We start from the raw sequence: 23,821 nt of genomic DNA, 5'->3' as shown, positions 1-23,821 counted from the left end.
CACATAACAGGCTCTGCCTCACCGCACAGGATATAGTGAGCTTCAGAGTGAGAGAGAGACAGAGAGAAAGGGAGAGAGAGAGAGACTTCAATGGAATATTCTGGCACAGTGCTCCCTTTGAGGCAGGGTCTCTGTACGTTATCACAGACGGGTCCGCAGCAGCTGCACCAGACAGGGATTTGTTGTTCACCTTCCTGAGGTGGAGCCCCCAGGCACCGGCAGGCGTGGCGGAGGCAGGGAGCTCTCCTCCGATTGGCCAAAGCCGCAGGGATTTCCGCAGCGGTCCTACCCCCTGCTGTGTGGCGCACACCGCTCTGAGCACTCAGACGACCTCCCTTTGCCGTCTGGGTTTTTAGTGTGATTTCTCGGCGCGCATGAATTCTTCCCTGCTCTCTCCCTGGCGGTGATAATTGTGTAAGATTGCTTCTGTGCCATTAGGTTTGAATGTGTCTGTACACATAGCACCGCAGTATATTGATTTTCAGTTTTTTTGAAACTTGGGAAATTTTAATCAAGGCAAACAGTTTAAAGGCTCTTGCTGTTTGAAGAGCTACCTTACTGTAAAAAAACAGCTCAAGCTAGGTTATGAAACAGCTGGTAGCTGGTTGACCAGTTCAAACCAGCTTCCAGCTCGACACGGTTTAGCTGGTTGACCAGTCCAGACCAGCTCCCAGCTCAACATGGACTGACCAACTCAATGTTATGCTATGCTTTGAAACAGCTCAGCTACCAGCTCAGACAACCTACCGCCGCTAGCTAGTTGACAAGTTCATAGCTAGACCAGTGTTATGACCAGCTTGGCTCATACCCAGCTAGATCAGCTTATGACCAGCTTAATCATTGCTGGATTTTCGAGCAGGGATCTGTGACAAAATAACGGTAATTTCCTGCTGAATTAAATCACAGCTGAGTCATCAGGACTGTGGACTGATGAAAGAGCTTGTCAGAAAGAGTTTTTGTTTGATTCGATGCATAAACTGCTGCCTCAGTTGTGAAAATCGTGCTGGGATCTGAACAGCACGGTGTGAGTGGGGAGAGAAGGGGGTGGGATTCGATGGAGAGAGTTCTCTATAATGTACTAAGCCCGCCTCTGCAACCATAGCAACCTAAAAAGGTAGACTCCATTGTAGCCTGTGGCGGGACTCGCTTTTCAGAACTGTGCCTCCCTGACGCTTACAGTACACGCCTCTCTGTGCATGTGAGCTTGGTGAATATGCTGTGCTTTGTCATGAACACAAAAGAGTTTGGGCTCGCAGCTGCGGCTATCCTGATATGGTCTCTCGGCAGAAAAAGTACCATTATATGTCCACTGACTTCAAGGGAACTTGGGTGAATGCATATGCTCTATGCTGACTTGACATAACCTTCCAATTACGCTACAAATCAAATGTGACTAAAATATGTCTTTGGTTGTTTTTCAAACAATGGCATGCCTAGCTTATTTTTCAGTGTAGGCAACTGCAATGCACTATGGGAAAGGTACAGTGTTCTGCTGCAAGCCCTTTGTGGGATTAAAGCTTCTGCCCCCACTTCCTCCCTCCTGCTATCTCTTGCTCACCCCCTCTCTCTGCCTCTTTGTTAATGCAGTACATTTGCATCCTTATTAAACATGCATGATTCATTCCTCCCTGTCAAAATGTTCTATGGTTCAACTCACGGGCACACCAAGACCTTATTATAACTGACATTTTTGACAAATTAGTTGGTGGCATAAATATGTTATAAGGCACTAAATATACTGTGTGTGTGAAGTTTTACCCAAAATTCTGTTTAAAAAGTATGAAAAAATGCAAGGTTGTATCTGCTTGGAGCCCATTCACTTCGGTGTCTTTGAAGCTCAATATCTCAAAACCGCTCAGAAGGCAGATAGAACCATATAACTCCAAGGTCACAAAGTGCACTCGTGTCTACGCACAGAAATACACGCACGAGCATGCGCACACACCTACGAGCGTACACATACACGCAGACAAACACGCACACACACGAACGTACGTACACACGCGCTACAGTTACTCTAATAACAGGGGTCCTTGGCTGAGGGAGGAGCAGCTGAAGAGTTTGCAGCTAGGCCCAGCTGAAAGCGTGCGCATTATCAGCTCAGAGTGATTCATGACTCAGCCCCGCGGAGTGGTGCAATCAAAGCCGCAGCGGGGCCCGGAGATCATTACACCCTGTTCGGTACAGGGCGATAGGAACAACAGCAATAGCACATCCCATTGCGGCACAGCCTGTGCCCTGTTTATCGGCTACAGATCAACCCGTTTATTTCACTCACCATTAATATGGAGCCTTCTGATAGGCTATACGTTGCCTACATATATATTCTGAAACAAATTTGAATTTAAAAGTTTAATGTAGAGTGCAGTCTTTGGACAGTGGTACGGTTTCTGTGCTTTTGACGGTGTACTCCAGGACATTGGATTTGAAATAAAGCAGTGAGTAATGAGGTTAAAATGCATACTTAGTTTGAGGGTATTTACATCAATATTCGGCGATGTTCTAAATAGTTTTTTTTTTTGGTAAAGTGACAGACTGCATTCTAACCTTCTAATTCATCGCTTCATTTCAAATCCATGTGCAGGAGTACAGAGCCAAAAGAACAGAAATTACCACTGTCCAAATAATTACGGACTGCACTATATACACAAGCACCCTTTTGGGCTTCTTCAGCTGAGCTGTCAGTCAGACACAGAGGGAATTTCTTCTTTTTTTGGGGGGGGTCATCTGAGTAGCAGGAATTTAATTACAGAATGTACTGTATTTTTCCAATACTGCTCCTCCTAATGCAGCATTCATGTATAAGCTACAGAACAAACGCCATGTATACGTTGCTACGGTGGTTTGGTGCAATACAAGCAAGGGTTGGGGAAGGGCAGGACTCATTGTTTCATTTATTTAATGTTACCTGCGCTGGTAAACAGACAGGATGGGACAACAAAAGCGCGTATCGATTGCTTCAAAAAACAAGTTCTGGTTTGTCCCTCTGGAAGGTTCTGTCGGAAGGTTCTGTCAGAGGTTGCGGTGTGCTGTATTGAACGCTGGTGGAGGCAGAGCTTTCCGTCACTGTCTCAATGAAATACATTACATATCTGGTTTGCCCACGACTGCATACTGCTACCATGTGAGCACCGCATAAGTTATTCTTGGGGAATTGGGCAAATTAAAGAAGCACCAGCCTTCTGTCAGTTCCAGACAAGGGTGCTGCATGCCAGTTTCAGAGACCACCCGGCAGGTCATGGGTCTGACAAGGACATGGAGGATGTGGATATAGGTTTCTTGAAAAGCTTCTGGAAGCTTCTGAGACATTCTCACTGGTTGAGTCAACGACAAACACCCGGTGGCAATGCTGAATCTCTCAGGTAACCCCTCAGAATGAGGAGCCGGAAATGGCCCTGGTGTTAACAGGGTGCTGACGGAGAACTCCATGTACATGCCTTTGGCACAATAAAAACATTGCTGGATTGCTTCCAGGAACCCTACTGTTGCAGCAGGCCGTTAGCGATTCTATTTCCATTCGGAGTAGCGCCTGTCTTTTCTGTTGTGAGCGGGCAAGGCGGCAGGTGTGCACTCAGGCTTTTTTGGGGTGAGGGACAGTGGAGGGGCTGGGTGCTGAGTAGGCACCCTAGTTTTTGTTTCTCTGGAGAGAGTGGACTAGAAGAGAGTGAGTGTCTCGGTTTCCACCACAGGAGGAGGTCGGGGTGTTCGCCACCAGGCTGGATGAAGCATCTCTGCTGCTCTGTTCTTTTATGTGCATGTATATGTGTGTGTGTGTGAGCTTGTGTGTGTGTGAGCGTACATTTGTATGTTTGTGTGCGTGTATGTTCATGTGTACATGTGTATGTGCATGTGTACATGTGTATGTGTACGTGTGTGTATGTATGTGCATGTATGTATGTCTGTATGTGTGTGTGTGTATGTGCATGTGTACATTTATGTGTACGTGTATGTTTGTGCATGTGTGTTTTTTCGTGGGTAGGGGTATGTGTAGAATATGTATGTGTGTGCGTGTGGTTAATAGGCTTAAAGCACCTCACTGAAGTTCACTGCAATCACATTCCTCAGCAGCAGGATTACCATCTAGACCTGTTCTTCATCACACAAAGACTACACGGAAAAACTCCAAAATGCTTTCATCATTCTAACTGCTCAGCACTAAACATGATTTGATATTTACATACCAGGCTGAAGAAACTATCAAGGGGAAATTATGACAATCATATTATCCGTGATAAAATTAGGAAAATCTCTTTTAATTGCCAGCTAAAAGGTCATCCTTGTTGATTCATATGCTGCCTTGTCCAAAGGACACATTACATTACATTACATTATTGGCATTTGGCAGACGCTCTTATCCAGAGCAACGTACAGTTGATTAGGCTAAGCAGGAGTCAATCTTCCCCTGGAGCAATGCAGGGCTAAGGGCCTTTCTCAAGGGCCGAACGGCTGTGCGGATCTTATTGTGGCTACACCGGGGATCGAACCACCGACCTGACATGTCCCAGTCATTTACCCTAACCACTACGCTACAGGCCACCCTGAAGACCTGAAGGATGAATATTCAAATTTGTTTTATACGAAAGAGTAAAATAGTTTCTGAGTGCCTTCAATCTAGAATGTTCTGCTAATTATATGTACGCTTAGAGGAAGGTTGGATGGCCTTCACCTTTATTTGGCTGCATTTTCATTGACTTTGTTTGTAAGAGCACAATCTGGCGAAGACAAAAGCTCATGTTCTTAAGCAGCTTTTGTCTTGTGATCACACCTGTTTGGGTGGCCCAACATGCAGTCTAGATGGAGCTCTTTTCCTGATGCAGATTTTGCAACATTATGGCCACAATCCTAGGTCTCTACACCAAATACTTTATTGGGGCTTTACTGTTGAAATGTAACCTCCCTTGTCAGATTAACTACACAATACTATGAGCCTGACCAGGGTGACACCATGAGAAGTCACACTTTCCATGGGTGTGCTTGTAAATAACTTGTCACCAGTTTGGGTGTTTAGGGTTGGGTCTTTTTTGCGTAAATGTCAGCTTTGGGAGAACCTAGCTGCCTGTGGTGTGTGTCACCAGATTTCTGAGGGTGTGTCACATTGTTGTCAGGGCCAAGTGTATATGCTTATCACAATTCTGGGAGCATTTATCAGGGGCATTCTTTGAGCAACTAGCCCCCCCTCTCACTCTCTCTCTCTATCTCCCTCACTCGCTCTCTCTTTCTCTCAAATTCCATTCGTCACCATTTTTAGGAATAAGTTTCTATTTCTTTATTTGGCTGCACAAAAGCAAACACCCACTTTTCTAATTTTGGAACCACATTGTTAAAATTGTGTGTGTGCTCACTTCGGACCTACAGATAAGTCTGTGTTTACAGACCCAGTGCACTCAATTTAAGATAAAATATGAACTATGAACTCACACAGTTCAGTGTCATTAGAATGGAATTATTTGTTCAGTGGCTTCAGAAATTATTCAGACCCTTCAACTTTTTGCAAACTTTATTGTGTTCTTGATTTAATTTTAAATGGAAAATTGCCATTTTTGCCCATAAATCTACAGTATATAAAACAGTAAAAGCGTTTAGTCATCATGGGTAGTCCCTACAAGCTTTTCACAACTGGATTTGTGCAGTTTATCCCATTCATCCTGACAGATCCTCTCAAGATCTTTCAGATGGAAAGCGTGAACTGCCTTCTTCAGGTCTCCCCACAGATGTTCTATGGGGTTTAAATCTGGGCTTTGGCTGGGCCACTCAAGGAAAGACTTGTCTTGGTTGTATGCTTTGGGTCATTGTCCTGTTGAAAGGTGAACCATCGCCTCAGTCTGAGGTCGCGTGCACTCAGAACTCAGAAAACTGGGAGAGACGGATGAGCAATGAGAAACTGAAATGGACAGGTTTAAATACAATACTGATTGACAGAGAAACATGGGGAGGAGGAGCAGGGTGGGTGGGTGTAAAAAGGGAAAACATGGAGCACAGGGGAGCAGGAATGATCAGGGAAGTGCGGGGCTTCAGAAGAGCGCAGACTTTCAGGGGAGCACGGGCCTTCAGATGGCCGCGATCCTTCAGGGGAGCATGGGCTTTCAGTTGGACACAGGCCTTCAGGCAGACACGGGGTCTCAGTCAGGCACAGGGTCTCAGTTGGGCACAGAGTCTCAGTCAGGCACAGGGTCTCAGTCAGGCACAGGGTCTCAGTCGGGCATGGAGTCTCAGTTGGGCACAGAGTCTCAGTCAGGCACAGGGTCTCAGTCGGGCACGGGGTCTCAGGCAGGCACAGGGTCTCAGTCAGGCCCAGAGGCCAGAGACGGCCAGAGACGGGTCTTGAGGCGAAGTCGGTGCTGGTGCCGGAAACTGGACATGGCACAGAACCGGTGTGGGGGCTGGAGCTGGGTTGTGAGGTAGAGTCGGAATAGGAGCCAGATCCTGGGACAGGGTTGGTGCAGATGCCAAAGGGAAGACAGGGAACAGAACCGTTGCGGGGTTCAGAGACTGGTCATGGGATGGATCTGGAGACTGGGCCTTGAGTGATGCAGGAGCAGGGGCATGGGACAGGGTTGAGGTCAGAGCGACAGACAGAGACGGGGACAGGGCCTGGGACAAAACTGAAGGCTGGGCCTTGGACTGAAGCACTGGAGATTGGACCCGGGCTGGCCCGGGGAGTCCGATGAATTGCTGGAGGAGGAGCCTGGGGCAGTGCTAGACCTTGGATCTGGAACAGCACGGGAGATGGAGCCCGGGGCGGTGCTGAAGACTGGGTCTGATGCAAGGCCGGTAACCGGAACTGTGGCGAAACTGCTGACTGGGCCCGGGGGAACAGAGTCCAAGGAGGTACTAGAGAGGGAGCTTTGGGCAGAGCTGGACCTTGGGTGTGGAGCGGCAATGGAAGTGGAACCTGGGAATGTGCTGAGGACTAGAACTGAAGTAGAACCCTGGCACGGAACCGGAAGCTGGATCTGGCGTGGTTCTGGAAGGTCGGTCTGGAGTGAAGCAGGACACTGTACTCGTGATGGAACAGGAAGCCTTGCATATTTACTATTTAATCCCACCAAATTAGAAAAATCATGCAGTATCAAGATGAAAAAAAGGTTGACTGGTTTTAGTAGTAAACATCTCCCAATACAAATTATTAGTTTTTTGTATTCTTTGCTAACTCTAGTAGAGACTAGTGTGCGTGAAAATCCTTGGAGATCTGCAGTTTCTGAGATACTCAAACCACCCTGTCTGCCTCCAACAATTATTCCACTGTCAAAGTGACATTACATTTTTTCCCCATTCTGATGATTGATGTGAAAATTAACTGAAGCTCCTGACCCGTATCTACATGATTGAAGCATTGTACTGCTGCCACACAATTGGCTGATTAGATAATCGCATGAGTAAGTAGGTATAATAAAGTAAAATGTTCCTAATAAAGTTCCCAGTGAGTGTATATAGAAAATAATAAGCAGAGCTCATGTGCCTATTTCTGATGCCAGTTTGAAAGAAAGCAAAGAAAGGAATGGGACTGTCTGGAATATGTAGTAGAAATGTGTTGGGGGCTTGCTGGACCAACATACACAGCATAGCCTAGTAGCATAGCATAACATCTTCAAGGAGCGCTCAATCAGATGTATGTAGGCCCACATTTGATGCAAATCATAGGGAATGTTACTGTTGACCTGTTTGTCATTTCAGCATTTTTGCATGTCACTGCAGTTGGCCTGTATACCTGTATTGGTTTATATGCGTGAGGGTTGTGTTTGAGCCCAGTGTGGGGCATAGTGCCTGTGTGTGATGACTGTAGAGGTATTTCTGTTGCCGTGGTGTGTGACTCCATGTGGAGGTTTTCTCTTTGTAAGTTCTTAGTGCTGTACACCCTCCACTGCCAAAAAACCTGTACCTCCACCTCCTCACTGCTTTTGTTTATAAGAATTTTGTGGCTGGATCAACTTTCCACTGCAGCTACTGCTAATCCTTGTGCTTCCTGCAGAGTTTTTTTAAAATTGTTTTTATGTTTCTTGGCAACTGAACCAGAGGGTTAATTATTGGGTGGGGGGAGGGAGCGCAGTGCTATTTTTGCATGGTTGTAACCAAATACCTGGTTATTTTGCTGTTACCCTCTGTGCCAGCGGGACATGGCGTACATCTGAGTCATCATCTGTACAATAAGAAGGGATGTGCATCTGCCCTAACATTGGGCTGTAATTCGCTGCTGTCTGAAAACATACTTGTTTTTTTTCTTCCCTTGCCACTTGGGGATCTGCAGTCACTGCTGTGCCACCCACATCCTGAGAGCAAGGAGCACTGCAGCAGAAGCACTCTGCTGATGTGTTTTCTTGTGAGCCAGTGAGTGTCTTCTGTGCTACGATCCCCAAAGTGCTACAGCAGAGCTCACTGTCTCACAATCACCTGGTACCCTGCAACATCACTTCCTGAACCACTCAAAGCTTGTATTTCCTGAGCAACTCAGTAACTCGACTGGCTGAGCCTCTCAGTGCCTTTATTTACTGAGTAACTCTACTGGCTGAGCATCTCAGTGCCTTTATTTACTGAGTAACTCTACTGGCTGAGCATCTCAGTGCCTTTATTTACTGAGTAACTCTACTGGCTGAGCAACTCAGTGCCTTTATTTACTGAGTAACTCTACTGGCTGAGCATCTCAGTGCCTTTATTTACTGAGTAACTATACTGGCTGTGCATCTCTGTGCCTTTATTTACTGAGTAACTCTACTGGCTGAGCAACTCAGTGCCTTTATTTACTGAGTAACTCAACTGGCTGAGCCTCTCAGTGCCTTTATTTTCTGAGTAACTCTACTGGCTGAGCATCTCAGTGCCTTTATTTACTGAGTAACTATACTGGCTGAGCATCTCAGTGCCTTTATTTACTGAGTAACTATACTGGCTGTGCATCTCTGTGCCTTTATTTACTGAGTAACTCAACTGGCTGAGCCTCTCAGTGCCTTTATTTTCTGAGTAACTCTACTGGCTGTGCATCTCAGTGCCTTTATTTACTGAGTAACTCTACTGGCTGAGCATCTCAGTGCCTTTATTTTCTGAGTAACTCTACTGGCTGTGCATCTCAGTGCCTTTATTTACTGAGTAACTCTACTGGCTGAGCATCTCAGTGCCTTTATTTACTGAGTAACTCTACTGGCTGAGCATCTCAGTGCCTTTATTTACTGAGTAACTCAACTGACTGAGCCTGGCAGTGTCTTTATTTACTGAGTAACTCTACTGACTGAGCATCTCAGTGCCTGTATTTACTGAGTAACTCAGTAAGCAGAGCTCATGTGTTTAATGAATGAGCCACTCATTTTAGTGACTCAGCAACTTACTTTAAATCCATCTGATTTAATGACACTTCAATTAGCCTGCACTGCTGCTGTCTCCACCTGTCTTTCCATGGCTGAAAGAAGTTTGAAGTTTGGGTCAATGCATACGGATAAAAGCATCAGTCTGCAAAGCAAGCATGTGTCTTACTGGGGCGAGTAGAGGGAAAAGTGCCCCTGATTGGCTCTTTCTGGGAAAATGCATCACCATGCCAGCCATGACCTTGACCAAATTGCTTTTTGAGAAAATGCACAGTTTCTGTTTCAGGACACAGAGGTGTTCCCAAGACATTTCCGGAAGCCTTCCCTAAGCCTCCTGAAATTGAGACCGTTTTATGTCATTTGTCAGTAGCTCTCTTACCAGTCTTATCGCAGCCAGGTCTGATTGCATATCCTGTTTGCCAGTGGTGGCATGTGCCCGACGCAAAAACATTCACTCTCTTGAAACTACTCAGAGATTAGATTTGAGAGGCACGCCATGATTATCACAGACTTTTCAGGGCCGGGTAAGGAGGGGTCGGGACTGACTACAGGGGGGACATCTTAGCAGAACTGGGTCAAATATGTCATTGGCTACATTCAAATACTTTTTTCGGTTTACTGAGCTTGTATTGAAACCTATGATATACTCTCAAAAAGTGCAAACCTCACCTTCTGGTCCTCTGGCTCAGTTACATGCGCTAGTTTAACTTACTGCTACTGCGCTCACTACGATATTGTACACATTTACACAAAACTGATTAGCTAGCTAAGAGCTGATGTGACAAAGATATTTCCTGTAAAACAGATGTTCCTTTTTGTACATTTCAGCAACAGCAGCTTCTGCAAGTTGACAAGGTAGCTGCAGAATGCCATCATGCAGGACAGCTAGTATCATTGCCAGGGGAGATAGAGAGCTATTTGTAGCCAGTGTATCTATTTTGTGGTGATCAGGCCATTTGACTAGAACCACTTGCCATAGTTCATTATGAGGAAATACTCCAGGGCAGTTATTTCCTCATAACTGGCTCATTCATCAGGTATTAACCTGCTTATACAGTACTATGGCTAACTCGCCAAAGTAATGTAGCTATGGACTATTTATTTTTAGTTTAGAAACAAATGTATTATTTGAAACACAATGAGAATGGGAGAAAAAATAGTCCCTGTTGCTGAGAAATTGCTTCGCATAGCCTGAATTTGTCTGCTGTGACCAAATGCTAACTGCATCATCAGCAAAGAAAAGTTAGGCTTGCAAAATAACGGTAAGCAATTTATAGAAATTTGACACTGTATTCCAGACTTCAGTACCATGCAACTGAATGGAGCCCTTCTCAATTTAAACTAAAGCATAGACAAACCTCAGTATTCATTGAGGTCTACAGCACTGTTGCTGTCAAAATCAGCTGGCATGTCTTGTTCTTGCAGCCAGGCCTGCAAAACGATATATTAAGTTATTACGCTATATGTAGTTTACAGAGAACATCAGTGTACTGAATATATGTTATTACTGCCTAGGTTAAAACACTTGGTTACATTATGTTTGAAACATTTCCGATAGTTATCTTTCTGACAAAGCAAAACGTAACTCAATGCACTAGAGCATACAGTAACATATTTTTGTCAACAGGTCAGCTTTGATAACTGGGCTACTTGCATAGTAGTTTGTTGCACGCATTGATATTTGTTGCATACTTGTTGAATATTGTTTACTGTGAAAAAAGGTGTATAACTGTGCTAATGAGGAGAACAGATCGAACAGGTGTCTACACATTGTTAACCAGGTTATATAAAATTAATCACCACCCACATGACACCTCTCAGCCAATCAGAATTCCATATTTGCCCTTAGTGGTCACTTATTCTTCAGGTATAACAGTTTTTAACGCACACCTTCCAGCCAGTCAGAATTGATTATTTCCCAAGACGATGGTAGAGAATGTTTTTTTTAAGTGGACTGGATCTTTTTTTTTCTTAAACGCTTATTTTGGGCATCAAAACTAATCAGAATCGCCTTGATGTCTAAGCTGGTTGGCTCGACCCAATAGTAAGGAAGGCAACACATTGTAAAATAATTAGTTTGGTCTTTTTTTGATGCAAGGTCATAGATGCCAATATTACATTTCCTTGTATCCCAGCATACATTTGCTGCCACTGTTGTCTGTTTCTCAGAATTCTATAAAGTGGTCAACAATGGGGAAACATTTCTGAAATAGAATAAAAAAATATCTTAAATCAGTCCCTGAGTTGTGCAGTAGATGCATGTAAGTGTTTGGCTTTGCTGTCTCCTTTGATCCTGAGCTGTGCGTGCAGTGCTGTAAATATCTCTGCGCTCGTAGGTCTGTGAAGCCTATCGTGAGCGATTAACATTCCTGACCAGGCTCCTGTGGCACACACTTCGTATCGTGGCTTTGATGGTTGTCATTTGGCAAATTGATGCCCTGTGCCCTTTAGAAATTTTTAATAAGGTATTTATGAATATGCATATGAAGTATTATGTAGTAATTATTCACTGTTGTGGTTCAACATGTCTCTTTTTTTTTTTGTATATGTAAAAATAACCTGCTCAACCATTGAGAGAGGCAAGTCTAGAAATAAAAAACAAATTTCAAATTAAAGATCACTCAATGACACTTCAAAGGGATAGTATAATGCCAAAGCAACCAGACACTATATGTGAATGCAGTGATTTCACAACATTTATTCACAATTCTGAATATACAGTAGATATAAGTTTTTAAAGCCCCCCCCTACATCTCCGATCTGTCTTCCACCCAACTGCTCCTCTCTGTTCCTCGGTCTTGACTAAAGCAAAATGGTGACAGGGCTTTTGCTCTGGCTGCACCGAGACTGTGTAACAAACTGCCTCTCTCTATCAGGTCTGCTCCATCCATAAACACCTTCAAATCCCAGCTTGTGATCTCATTCGTCCATCGGCAGTGAGATCTTGTTTGTGTGTGTGTTCGTCCGTCGGCAGTGCATGCATTCGTCCGTCGACAGTGAGTGTGTGTGTGTGTGTGTGTGTGTGTGTGCGTGCATTCATCCTCCGGCAGTGAAATCTCATGTGTGCCTGTGTGTGCGCGTGCGTGCATTCATCCTCCGGCAGTGAGATCTCTTATGCGTGTGTGTGTGTTCTCTTGCAGTGGCTCATGCTCAGGACGCACACCCCCCTACGGAGAAGCCGGTGATCCAGTGCTGTAAATGTGGGGAGCCGTGCAGGGGAGAGGTCCTGAGGGTGCAGTCCAGGCACTTCCACATCAAGTGCTTCACCTGCAAAGGTCAGTGGAAACGGCCCCCTCCCCTCAGCCATGTCTGTGGGTGGGTGAATGAGGACTTCTGTCAGGGTACATGTGGGGACCTATTGGATTATGTACCGAGTATATGAGGGGCTGAGGTCACAGACTCCTGTGTTTTTATTTTTTAATTTAAAAAAAAGAAAAAAAAGGCTTTTTGTCTCTGTGTAGTTTTGATATCATGTCTTTGTTTACTACAGACTACAGCTCCACCATTGGCTCTTAGCCTCCTCCTGACCCAGGAGAAAAAAGTATTTAACATTTTTGTTGACATAATACAAGTGTTGCAGTGAAAATATTTTTTTAAATATATTTTATTTCATTGAAATTTTAAGATACATACTGTACAGCACTCAGGGAAGTCAAAATGTAATGTCCTTGCAGGGTGTCAGGAGGTTAAAACATTCCGGGCATTGCAACTGGAGTCGGCCAAATCGAGCCAGGGATAGCGTTGTGTCTTTTCTGACATGTTATGTCTAGGCTTTCGTGACGGGGTGAAGTAATTCTAAGAAAAGTGCCTTCGTCGGGGAAATGTGTTGAGTTTGTGTGATGTCACAGGTCGGAGGTCACTTAGCGGTTTCTGGTGGTGAAAGCGAGAAATGTGATTAGAGTTTCCATCTGGAGCCAGACCTCAGCAGGGAGCCCTGTATGGCCCCATACAGGACTGTGAACCTAGCATTTATGCAGTTTTTGTCTCGCTGGAACAGATTTCTGTCGCTCTATTGTCCTGTGTGGAGTGGCGAGGCCCGGCCGTATGGGACCAGCTGCTCTTTGTAAGAGATTAAGCTCGGAGCAGCAATTGCTGTCAAAGCATTTCATTGACAGGTTATAATAGAGAGGAAAGCTTGTTTTCCATGCTGTATTCAGTCAGTTTTCAATGTAGATAAAAATAAAATTAATAGTATTGTTATTTACAGTTTACTCTTTGGTTTATTATTATTAGTATTATTTTCTGATATCACAGTAGAAATTTGTTGTCTTCCTTTTTTAGATCTTTGTGGACTCCGATTACAAGGAAGTTCTCCACACCACTGTAATGCATTTTTATGGTTATAATAAAGTGAGGTTGACATCCTTTATGCCATGGAGTATACTATATATAGATGCATATATAGATATCATGCAATGGTACACTACTAGAAATAGTTGGGAATGGGAAAGCACTATATACTGTATGTATTCTGTACTGCAATTGTGCTGCCTTTTTATTTATAAAATTGTACTGTTACTGTATTCCTCTGTTGATTTACCGTGGACCAGGCCGACAGGGTTGGAAAGGTGATGTGTACCTACCATTACCTGTATTTGTTATCATGGTTGAATCCATGTACTCTCCTCAAAACCTGAAGGTTTTTTTTCTGTTCTCAGTTCCTTTGTCTCACACACATTAGCATTATTATAATACATATTATCATTGTACATATTAGTATTATTGTGATGTCTATTCCACAATGTAGCAAGTATGCCTTAAAATGCAGAAATTAGGAGAATGACCTCGCTTTAGAAATCTGCACATGTCAATATATGTGTTTGGTTTAAGAGGGAACATAAATAATATCCTGGGTATTGGATATAAGAACTAAAAAGTCACAGTGATAAGAGGTTTGAAGGAGAAATTCATTGTATTTTGATTGAGTTGTTTGGCAGTTTTTCCTCTTGGGAAATGAAACATCTTTTCAAGAAAACTTAAGCGGAATAGTCTTTTACAGCTGAATCTATTTATCCGACCGCTCACACTGTCTGGTCCTCTCCCTTGGAGTTACTACAGGTCAATGCTGTTTTAGGCACAGACAGAACTGTTTTCAGTCAGGTTGTATCTGGTTTTGTCACCATGGTTGTGTGATAATGGGTGATCGAACACGACCATTTAAGGTCTTCTGTGTCTCCCCTGCGTTTTACAGTGGCCTGACCCTGTCCAGTTCTTAGCGTTACCTCGGATGAACATTTCAGCTAATCTTGGCCTAGCACTCCTTTAGCTCGGGTTCTAAGAACTGAGGTCAGATAGTCGCCACGTCTTGTTGTGTCATCCATTCGGGGCTTATTTGCTTTGCTTTGTTGAATAGCTTCCTTCCTCACACACCCCTTTAACGTGACTGTCGTTTTATGGCCAGAACCACCTCTCTCGTCTTCCCAGTGACCTTTGTCTTGGATTAATTGTTTGCACAGTGAAACACTTCCTGTTCCATATTGAGCGTGTGCATCGATCGCCTTTACAAGCAGATACAATTGGTACGAATCATTTACAACCACATGCAATGCTTTATGAAGGATTAGTGATGATGTTATAAAAATCATATTAACAAATGTTCACAATCTCATTGGACTCAACCACCTGAATTAAATTGTCTTATACCTGCTTATGAATGATTGAAAGAAATGGCTGTTTTACGTAAATATGCTTTTCTTATTTCTCATATGGCTTCCTTGACTGTCATTGGCGCAACTCTGGTCCTCATGTTCACAAACACCAAAAACACTCCAAAGGCAATCAAAAGCCTAGAATCAAGACTATATGCTGAAAGCTTTCTTATACCAGCACTAAGAAAGCAATTGAATACACCTGACTAATGAGAAACAGCTGAGAAGCCTACTGTCCAATTACTTTTGGTCCCCTAAAATGGAGGGACAAGTCTGAAACATGCTGCCATCAGTTCCATCAGTAAAGAACTCTTTCCCCATTCTGTGTCCCAGATCCATTGCTTTCAGTGAAAGGAGTCTCCCTGGACACTGATGAATGTATTGTCTCCCTCTGAGTCATCCCTCAGTGATGTGAGAACTGCAGAGGGGGAGCGTCATTACACCCCACTCAGTCTGAAACGCTGGTCCGCAGGGGCTTTAATCCGGGAACGTTATTGAATGTTCTCTCTGGAAAATAACTGAAATGTTGGGAAAACAGGTGTCCCCAGGCTGAACACATCGCTGAGTACAGAAAGTGAAGCCTGATTTATACTTGGTAAAAATACCGCATTTTCAACAGAAAAAAGTGTCATGCCACACTTTTTCCTCAGTGTCGTGCACCTATAGAATTTTGTTATGGTGTGGACAACATCATACTTTCTCATGCAATGCTTCTTGGACAGCATGGATGGAACACCGAAAGTCATTGTCATGGACGCTTCTTGTTTGTAAAAATGTAAACAAACTGTCAGGAGTTTGGCTGTCAGGAGTAACTGTCAAACTGTCAGGAGTTTGACGTCTCTTTACCATACAGACAATAGAACCCTCATCACAGACCCTTGCCGAAGTATACTAAATCCAAAACGTTGTGCGACACTTTCATTCTTGCCATACAACACGTCGCATGGGTGTGTAAATCAGACTTTAGAATCTAAACTGGAGCCACATACTGTAGTTCCGTCTGGGTGTGGGCCAATGTCCTGGTGTGACGTCATGATAAGAACCTCACCGGTCTTTATCAGGCAATATATCCAGATATTCTACAGGTAAATATGATAGCGGTTCTGCCAAATGTGTAGAATGTTGGGAGCGTTTCCTTTGGGGGTTTGGTGCGGAACCGGGAGAGCAGGAGGTGGGTGGGGTCTTGGCTGTGGGTACATCAATCATCCTTGGCATGGCTGAAGGTCACAGCCTGTCTGACCTGTGGAAAGTAAACACGTGGTTCCTGGAAAGCTCTGCTTAGGTGAAGCATACTGCTCGCACCCTACTACTACAGAGTTATTAGAGGCCTCGGTCTACATATATGGATATAGCTTTAGGGAGCTACAGCAGCAACTGTTATGTTAACTCAGTATAACAGGCCTCCATATCTCTGGTCTCTCTCTCTCTCACTTTCTCCCTCTTGGTTGCCCTCTCTCTCTCCTTGCATTCTCTTCTCGCTCTGTTTCTGTCGCTTCCTGACTTTCTCGCTAGCAGCCTGCTATTTTATCTGGCCCTTTTTGCAGTTATTGTTAATGAGCTGTAAAGACTGAAATAGGCTTCTTCCATGGGGATGGGGTGGGAGGGAGCGGTGATACGCATCACAATCCCTGGCCGTCTGAGTTAAGCTAACACGAGCTGTCAGAGTGCGATGAGGTCAAAGTACAGGCCCATGATATGTGATATAACGCTGAGCTGGAGAATGACATCAGACCTTTGTTGGACTGGACTAGTTTCTCCAGGGTTCACAAATATTCTGCTACAGTGGGTGGGCACCAAAAGCGGATGACTGAAGATTTGAAAAAACGTTGACTGGTCCAACAAATCTCAATTTCTGCTGTGACATGCAGATAGTAGGGTTAGAATTTGGCATAAGCAGCATCAATCCATGGATCCATCCTGCCTTGTGTTAACAGTACAGGCTGGATATGATAATGTAATGGTGTAAGAAATGTTTTCTTGGCCCACCTTAGGCATCTTAATACCAAGTGACTATTGTTTGAATGTGTTGAGCTGAGGAATTTACCCTTCCCTTCAAATGCCATAGTGAAAGCATACCTCAGCATTGTTGCTGACCATGTGCATCCATTTATGGCCACAGTCTACCCTTTTTCAAATGGATACTACTAGCAAGATGATGCACTGTCACAAAGAAGGCATCACCCCAAGGTGCTTCTGCAAATAACAGTGACTTCAGTTTTCTACAATGGCCTGCAGAGTCATACAGGGTGACACAACTGACCAGTGAAGCCCCAGAGCTTATTCACTTATCAATGTGATCTATACACATGGAATGCTGCATAACCCTTGGTTGCCCTTTGTGCATCTGTGCAGATGGATTGTTATTTGTGATTTATTTTGTCTGTATGACCACGTGAGGGATCAGAGAAGACCATGGCATCATATAACCCATCAGAAATCTGTGGATTTAGCCGCTGAGCTCTCTGTGTTGAAAGGGCAATACTGTATGAGTTCTTAAATGAAAAGCCGGTGGCAAAAATAAAAAGTACAGTCTAAATATATCCATCTGTCTCATCTTGAGGCTTGCATATGTGTGCAGTGCAGGGCCTGCATATGAATACCAATAATTAGGGGATAGCTATTCACATGCTCCGACGAGAGCTTAATTTCCTGTCTGACGGAAAAGCTTCCAAGGCTATTACTATGTCCCCAGAAGAGCTTTTCTTCTGAAATGGCCAGTTAGCTATAAAAAGAAAGTGTTCCATTACCGCATTGTCGTGTGATGAAAGAAGACTGGTGTTGTGATTGTTCTGAGAGCCAAGGTTTAGATTAGCCACCTCATTCCATCTCTTCATTGCAAGGTTAAGTGCTGAATTGAAGGAAACTTCATCACAATGGTGGGACATTCAGAAGCAGAGTTTTTTAAATGTTTCTTATCAGCAGGAAATGGAGGCAAGGTAACTTCCTGTGAGGTCAGCCCTCTGAGCCACAGAGATTACTGCAGAGAAAAATATAAACCGTTAATCGTCAGTGGAATATCCCTATGTTTTTAAAAGTCCCTGGTGGTGTTTTTTGCAGGCAGAGCTCCAAGTTGTCTGTCAGCCAAGCACATTTACCAGTAGGCTGTTAGGTGACATGCATCACGCAGTGGTAGGCACTGTGGAGCAGAGCTGTGTCATTGATTTGAAGTCAGAGTTTGTGCTCAAGTTAATGATACTGATGTCACTGCTGCAGATGATGGTGATTGGGTTACGATGATGTCACTGCTGCAGATGATGGTGATTGGGATACGATGATGTCACTGCTGCAGATGATGGTGATTGTGATTTGGGGTTTATCCGAACCAGAACACCCTATTCAGCAATGCAGAGATAATGTGTGGAACAATTCTGATAATTCTCCTTCTCCTTCTCCAAAATAGATGATATTGATATTTGGAATATGAGAATGGTGGATTAGATTGAGCACTTGGCAATAAATGAAAACGATGGTAATTTGTTGCTCACAATGAAATACATTTCATTTATCTGGCATGTTGGCAGCAGGTGCTTTTGTTAAATAACAGTGCAAGAGGGACACTTGTCTCCAGATATAGAAACAGATAAGATTGTTGGTTGAACAGGTAGATACAGAGAGGGTTGTGGGTGGGTTGTGGGCGTGGAATGCGGCAGACTTAGCTCTGTTTCATACCGTGTCAAGGCTCTTGCTGAATTAGCTCCACATTGTGGGTGATATCAGCAGTAGGGACCTGAACACTGTGGTACTGACAAGAGTGGAGATAATAGATCTGCCATTAATGTGTCAGAGTGAGTGTTGTTTGTGTGGTGCCTGTCCTATCACCTGTCCCAGGACATCCTGTTTCTCTGTGTTTAAAGCTACTGTTTTCATTTAGTTGCATCACTTTTTAGCTGTAATTTAGTTGGATAGCCTGCTTAAGTTTAGGCAGTTTTGTACTATATGAGATCAACCGGGCTTAAGATACTGTAAACTGAACTGAACCAAGCATAGTGCTGTTTGGTCCAGAATCTTAAATTCCATTAGATGATCTAACAATGTATACCCTGCATTATAATGGGCTGTCTTTCTCTGTAATTTCTAATGTGAATTTTACTTTAGACTAACTCACTTCTACATTCTCCAAATCACATCATTTTGTAGAGTTCATCAAATTTATTTATAACAGTTCTTTTTCATGTGCCATATTAGACCTGGACCTAGTCTAGTTGCCCTTGTTAGCTCCTATGTTATTCAGAATGTGCTAATGCTGTGAGTAGGTGGAGGTTGTCTAGCTGGCTGGTGATGCAAATGAAGGGTGTGGGGAATAAAAAAATATATATTCTGGCCAGAGTAGCGTGGGAGGAAAGAGTTATGAATATAGCTTTCAGAGTTCTTCTGGCTGACTTCAGCATTCCATTTGGAAACAGCCAGGTAGGTGCAGCTGGCATCTACTATCATTCCAAATCATTCGTTTTCTGCGCTTTGAGATTGTTCATGCAATAAAAAGACAGTAATACATTTGGTATATTATTATCATCACTCTATTATATCCCCTGCACTACACCAAATTGTGTAATAGGCTATACAACGTTCCCATCTTCAGTGGCATGTGTGGTTCTCCCTCAAAATTCTTTTGTAAGATGGTATCAGAACCTGTATCAGAGCTAGAGCCGTGCCCTTATTCAGCAGATTGACTGAAGGTTACCTCACTATAAACAGTTAATTTATGAACAGCGCTGCCGTGGCAACTGCGGGGGTTCCTATGGGGAGAGACTGTTTGCTGTCTGTACTGCTCCTGTGGGGCTGGCACCGCCAAGGACATAGACCCTTCTTTCTGAACAATACCCCATTGTGCAGACCCCCGTGTCCTTGTAAAATTTCCCTAAATATGAGAGATGGCAACAAGGTGGTGTTCCCTTACCCCCTGAAAGAACTTTCCTTTCTGCATCCTAGGGAACAGCATTTCAGATTTTGCACTGCCAATAAAGTATGGCTGTCCAATCTTGGTCAAAAAGGGCCTCTCTCTCTCTCCTTGCGAAAGGGTGTGGGTGTAGGTTTTTGTTTTAGCCCAGCACTAAGACACCTGATTATACTTGTCAAGACAGCAGACAGCTGATGAATGTTCTTGTCTTGTAGCATTTTATCGTGGTCATGGTGCATATGGGTAATTGGCTGATTGATCCAAGGTAACTGGTGGCAGCAAAATCCTGCATCCACACCGGCCCTCCAGGAGTGGAGTCCTGGCCCGGCCCTCCTTTGACCCCTCCACCCTTCTTTGAACCCCCCCACCCCCTTCTTTGACCCCCCATTCTTGCCACTTCAGCTTCAGACTTGACTTTGGCTAGGCCCGCAGGCCGCAGCCCTGTAACTGACACTTGGGCCTGGCTGTGTGTGGGAACCGGTGGGCTGTTGCACCACTGTCAGCATTACCGTGACTTTGCGGAGGTCGGTATCAGACTCGGCGCAGTCTCAGTGACAGTTTGAGGGAGGAGGTGATGTGCGTTATAAACATTCCGGCAATGGTCCGATCTCCTACTCCAAACCCCTGTTCTGAATTAGACTCCAGATTCCGGTAAGTAGACTTAACTGGTGACTAATACATGAGTAATAGAATGAGGATTGATTTTAACAGATGTTCATTGATCTCACTTGAACCAAAGTGCATTTACTATGATTTCCTTTGTTCAATCGCAGCTTTGGTATGCTTTTATTGGAAATTTGTGAGAGAAACAACTTTTTTATTAATATATGTGATGATATACTGTACACTGAGTATACAGTGTACAGTATCTGTTTAGATGTTTTCCAGGGAAATATCTCTTAAAGACAAATTAATGGCTTTTCTTTACTTTATCGTACAATGACATTATGAACAGAACAGTTACAGTATGAGGGCTGTAAAAATGTCTGCACAATATCAGAATATTTATTGCCTGCTGGGTTCACTTGTTTAAATATGCAGTGTGATGTAGTGTTCCTTATGCAGCCTGGCCCTGAAATATGGGAGGCATCCATATCCTGATATGGAGAAATGTGATTTCTCAAACTCAATATTAAAATCCTGTCACAGTCTTCAGGTTCTGGTTTCATCCTGTTTCACCACTATATTAACTCACTTGTGGTGCACATCGGCAGAGGACTGGAGTTTGTTTTGATCTGATAAGAGCAGAAGTGGGCAGTTCCTGACCTGGAGCGCTGGTGTTTGCAGGTTTTTGTTTCCTCCAATTAGAATGGAATGGAGCTAAAATGTCAGACTGGTTGAATATTAGGGCTAATTGAGTAAATAATTCCAGAAGTTGGCATTAAAACCAGAAGCAAATATGGCCCTCCTTGCCCACCTCTGGATGAGAGGAAAGTCTTTGTTTTAAGAGTGTCAGAAACGGAAGAACTGCAGACCTACTCCCATTGTTGCAAGTCTCATCATTGCACATCTGCACATTGTACCCTTTTTTCCATGTGCTGCTGATATAACTGTGACATACTTTACAGCCGGAATTGCGTAATAATTCGTCTTAGGACCACAGTTACAGGGCACAACGTCATCTACTGTTGAAGTTTAACCTACGACTTTCCCGGGGTAAAGGCACAGTTCAGTTCTCTGTAGCTCTGAACTGGCTGAATTAGTGTTCCAGTCCAGTGTGATACATGTATAGCTCCACGTGTGTGAAGACAGTGGAGCCCAGAGGCTCGTGCAATAGAACGATTGCATAACTCCGGTTGGAGATGTTGGTTCACCCGCTAATTAATTGCCGCATTTCACGCTTGTATGACTTTCCTGAATGCTGGTGTGTGGGTGCGTGGGAGCTATCTGTGAAAGGGATGGGGCATCACATCTAAACTGGCCTGACATTTCGGGGTCCCCTTCTGCACTTCTCCACCAGCTTAAAGAGAGTTATGAAAATACCACAGAAGGCACAGCCTCTCCCAGTAACAGGAACCTGAGCTCCAGCACAGATCCAGTCGGGAGCATGTCATAGTCATGTCGGTGGAGCTTTCCGAGGGGGAAAGCAAACCTGCCATTGTTTTGGATAGGGAGCCATCGTAGATAATCGCTATTTTAGTACAGAATAATAATGCTATTCAATCGTTATATTTAGAGACCAGCAGAGGAATTTTGGCAAAAATAAACCAAACAGGACTCAGGTGCTGTCCTTACAGTTACACAGTGGATAGATGATCCAGCTCTATAGCCTGAGGGTATCACTCCCTGGCATCATCTTATTAAATCCCACATCAACTATATTATGTTCCATAACCATGAAAAGTAGACTGACTAGCCAGACTTCCTAGTTGATCATAAGCTTTCGGTTTCATTTTCAACATTACGTCGCAGAAGTCGTGTTAAAGATTTTATTTCATAGGCTAATGCTGCTAGCTGTTGTTACCCACAGGCTTCATGGCAATTAAATTAAAGTGAAAAGTTTTTTCACAATAGCTTTCTGGTATTTTGAAAATGGCTATGGCTGGAGAGATTATAACATTTTTGGGGGCGTGTCCACTCTTGACGAATGGATCTATCTCTTTGATTCTTCATTGCTAATTCTACACCGGTGTTGGCTGTCTGTTTTATCTTTGTAAATAATGAGGCATTGTTTTAGTGGATGAGCCTCATGGTCTGGTATTGAAACCTGTCGAAGACTGTGGTATTGCCAACTAGCTGGCAAGAATGAGAGAATTTCAGTCTGCTGGGATGACCTCTCCACTGCAAAACCCCCAAAATAAGTAAATCTTATATAAATACAAAAAGTATTTTTGTCTTAAATTTATACTTAAGATGTTATTTCTATTACCATTTTTGCTAAATATTACAAAAGATGCCAGTGAGATCACATTTTGACTCATTTAAAGATTTACCAAAGGGGAAAAACATTTGACATGTAAAGCAAAAAGGAACTTAAAACAAGCTAATAATTTTGACTTGAGAGAACGAAATAAGATTTGAAATCTCATTAAAAGGCTGAAACTCTTTTTTTCAGTGTCTCAGTGCTCAATAGCTAATCAGGTGCCCACTCAAGTCTGAGTACCGTTTGCAAACTGTGGTGTGATAAGAGCATGCTCTCTAAAATTAGTATATACACTGACCGAGCATTTTATTAGGTATTTATTAGACTTATTTTTTAGACTTCTACTGCTGTAGCCTATCCACTTAGAGTTATGATGTGTTGTGTGTTCAGAGATGCTCTTCTTGCAGTTGCACACCGGGGACCGGGGTTCGATTCTCGATCCTGCCAAAAGCCAAGTTTGGCCGGCTCACATGGGGCAGCAATAATTGGCTCGCTGCTACAGAGGGAGGGACTTGGCAGGGTTATTAGATCGCCGCACAATAAGCACCTCGGGCGCCTCGGAATCACGGCAACGGGCACGAGACAAGACAGCTTGAAGAAGGCGTGTCGCTCTCATTCGGGCCGCCGAGGGACGGGGTATGGGCGGTACATCTAATACGACTACCTCCAATTCAATCAGACGAGGTACAATTGGCTACCAAATTGGGAGAAAAAGGGAAAAATCTGGGGGAAAAAATTGGAAAAAAAAAGAGATGCTCTTCTGCACACCACTATTGTAATGTGTGGTTATTTGTGTTACTGTCACCTTCCTGTCAGCTTTGACCAGTCTGGCCATTCTGCTCTGATGTCTCATTAACAAGCCGTTTCTGTCTGCAGAACTGCTGCTTACTGGATTTTTTTTTTGTTTTTTTGCACCATTCTTTGAAAACTCTAGACTAGTGTGCGTGAAAATCCCAGGAGATCAGCAGTTTCTGAGATACTCAAATCTGCCACCAACAATCATTTCATGGTTTCTAGTCACTTAATCACATAACCACATTCTGGTGGTTGATGTGAACAGTATCTGAAGCTCCTGACCCGTATCTACATGATTATATGCATTGCACTGCTTCCACAGAATTGG

General features: G+C 43.7%; 1 protein-coding gene across 17 annotated transcripts in view; it reads left to right on the top strand.

Annotated features, from left to right (window-relative positions):
- Positions 1 to 23,821, top strand: part of ablim1b (actin binding LIM protein 1b) — a 133,678-nt gene that overhangs the window by 52,625 nt on the left and 57,232 nt on the right. For all 17 annotated transcript variants that reach the window (XM_061233277.1, XM_061233292.1, XM_061233289.1 and 14 more), the window contains one exon: positions 12,431 to 12,565. In XM_061233277.1, coding sequence (XP_061089261.1) covers positions 12,431 to 12,565 — 135 coding nt within the window. Of the gene's footprint in view, positions 1 to 12,430; positions 12,566 to 23,821 lie in introns of those variants that run through there.

This window comes from Conger conger, chromosome 2 (assembly GCF_963514075.1).
Source record: "Conger conger chromosome 2, fConCon1.1, whole genome shotgun sequence".
Taxonomy (NCBI): domain Eukaryota; kingdom Metazoa; phylum Chordata; class Actinopteri; order Anguilliformes; family Congridae; genus Conger; species Conger conger.
This window is presented reverse-complemented; position numbering and strand designations above follow the sequence as displayed.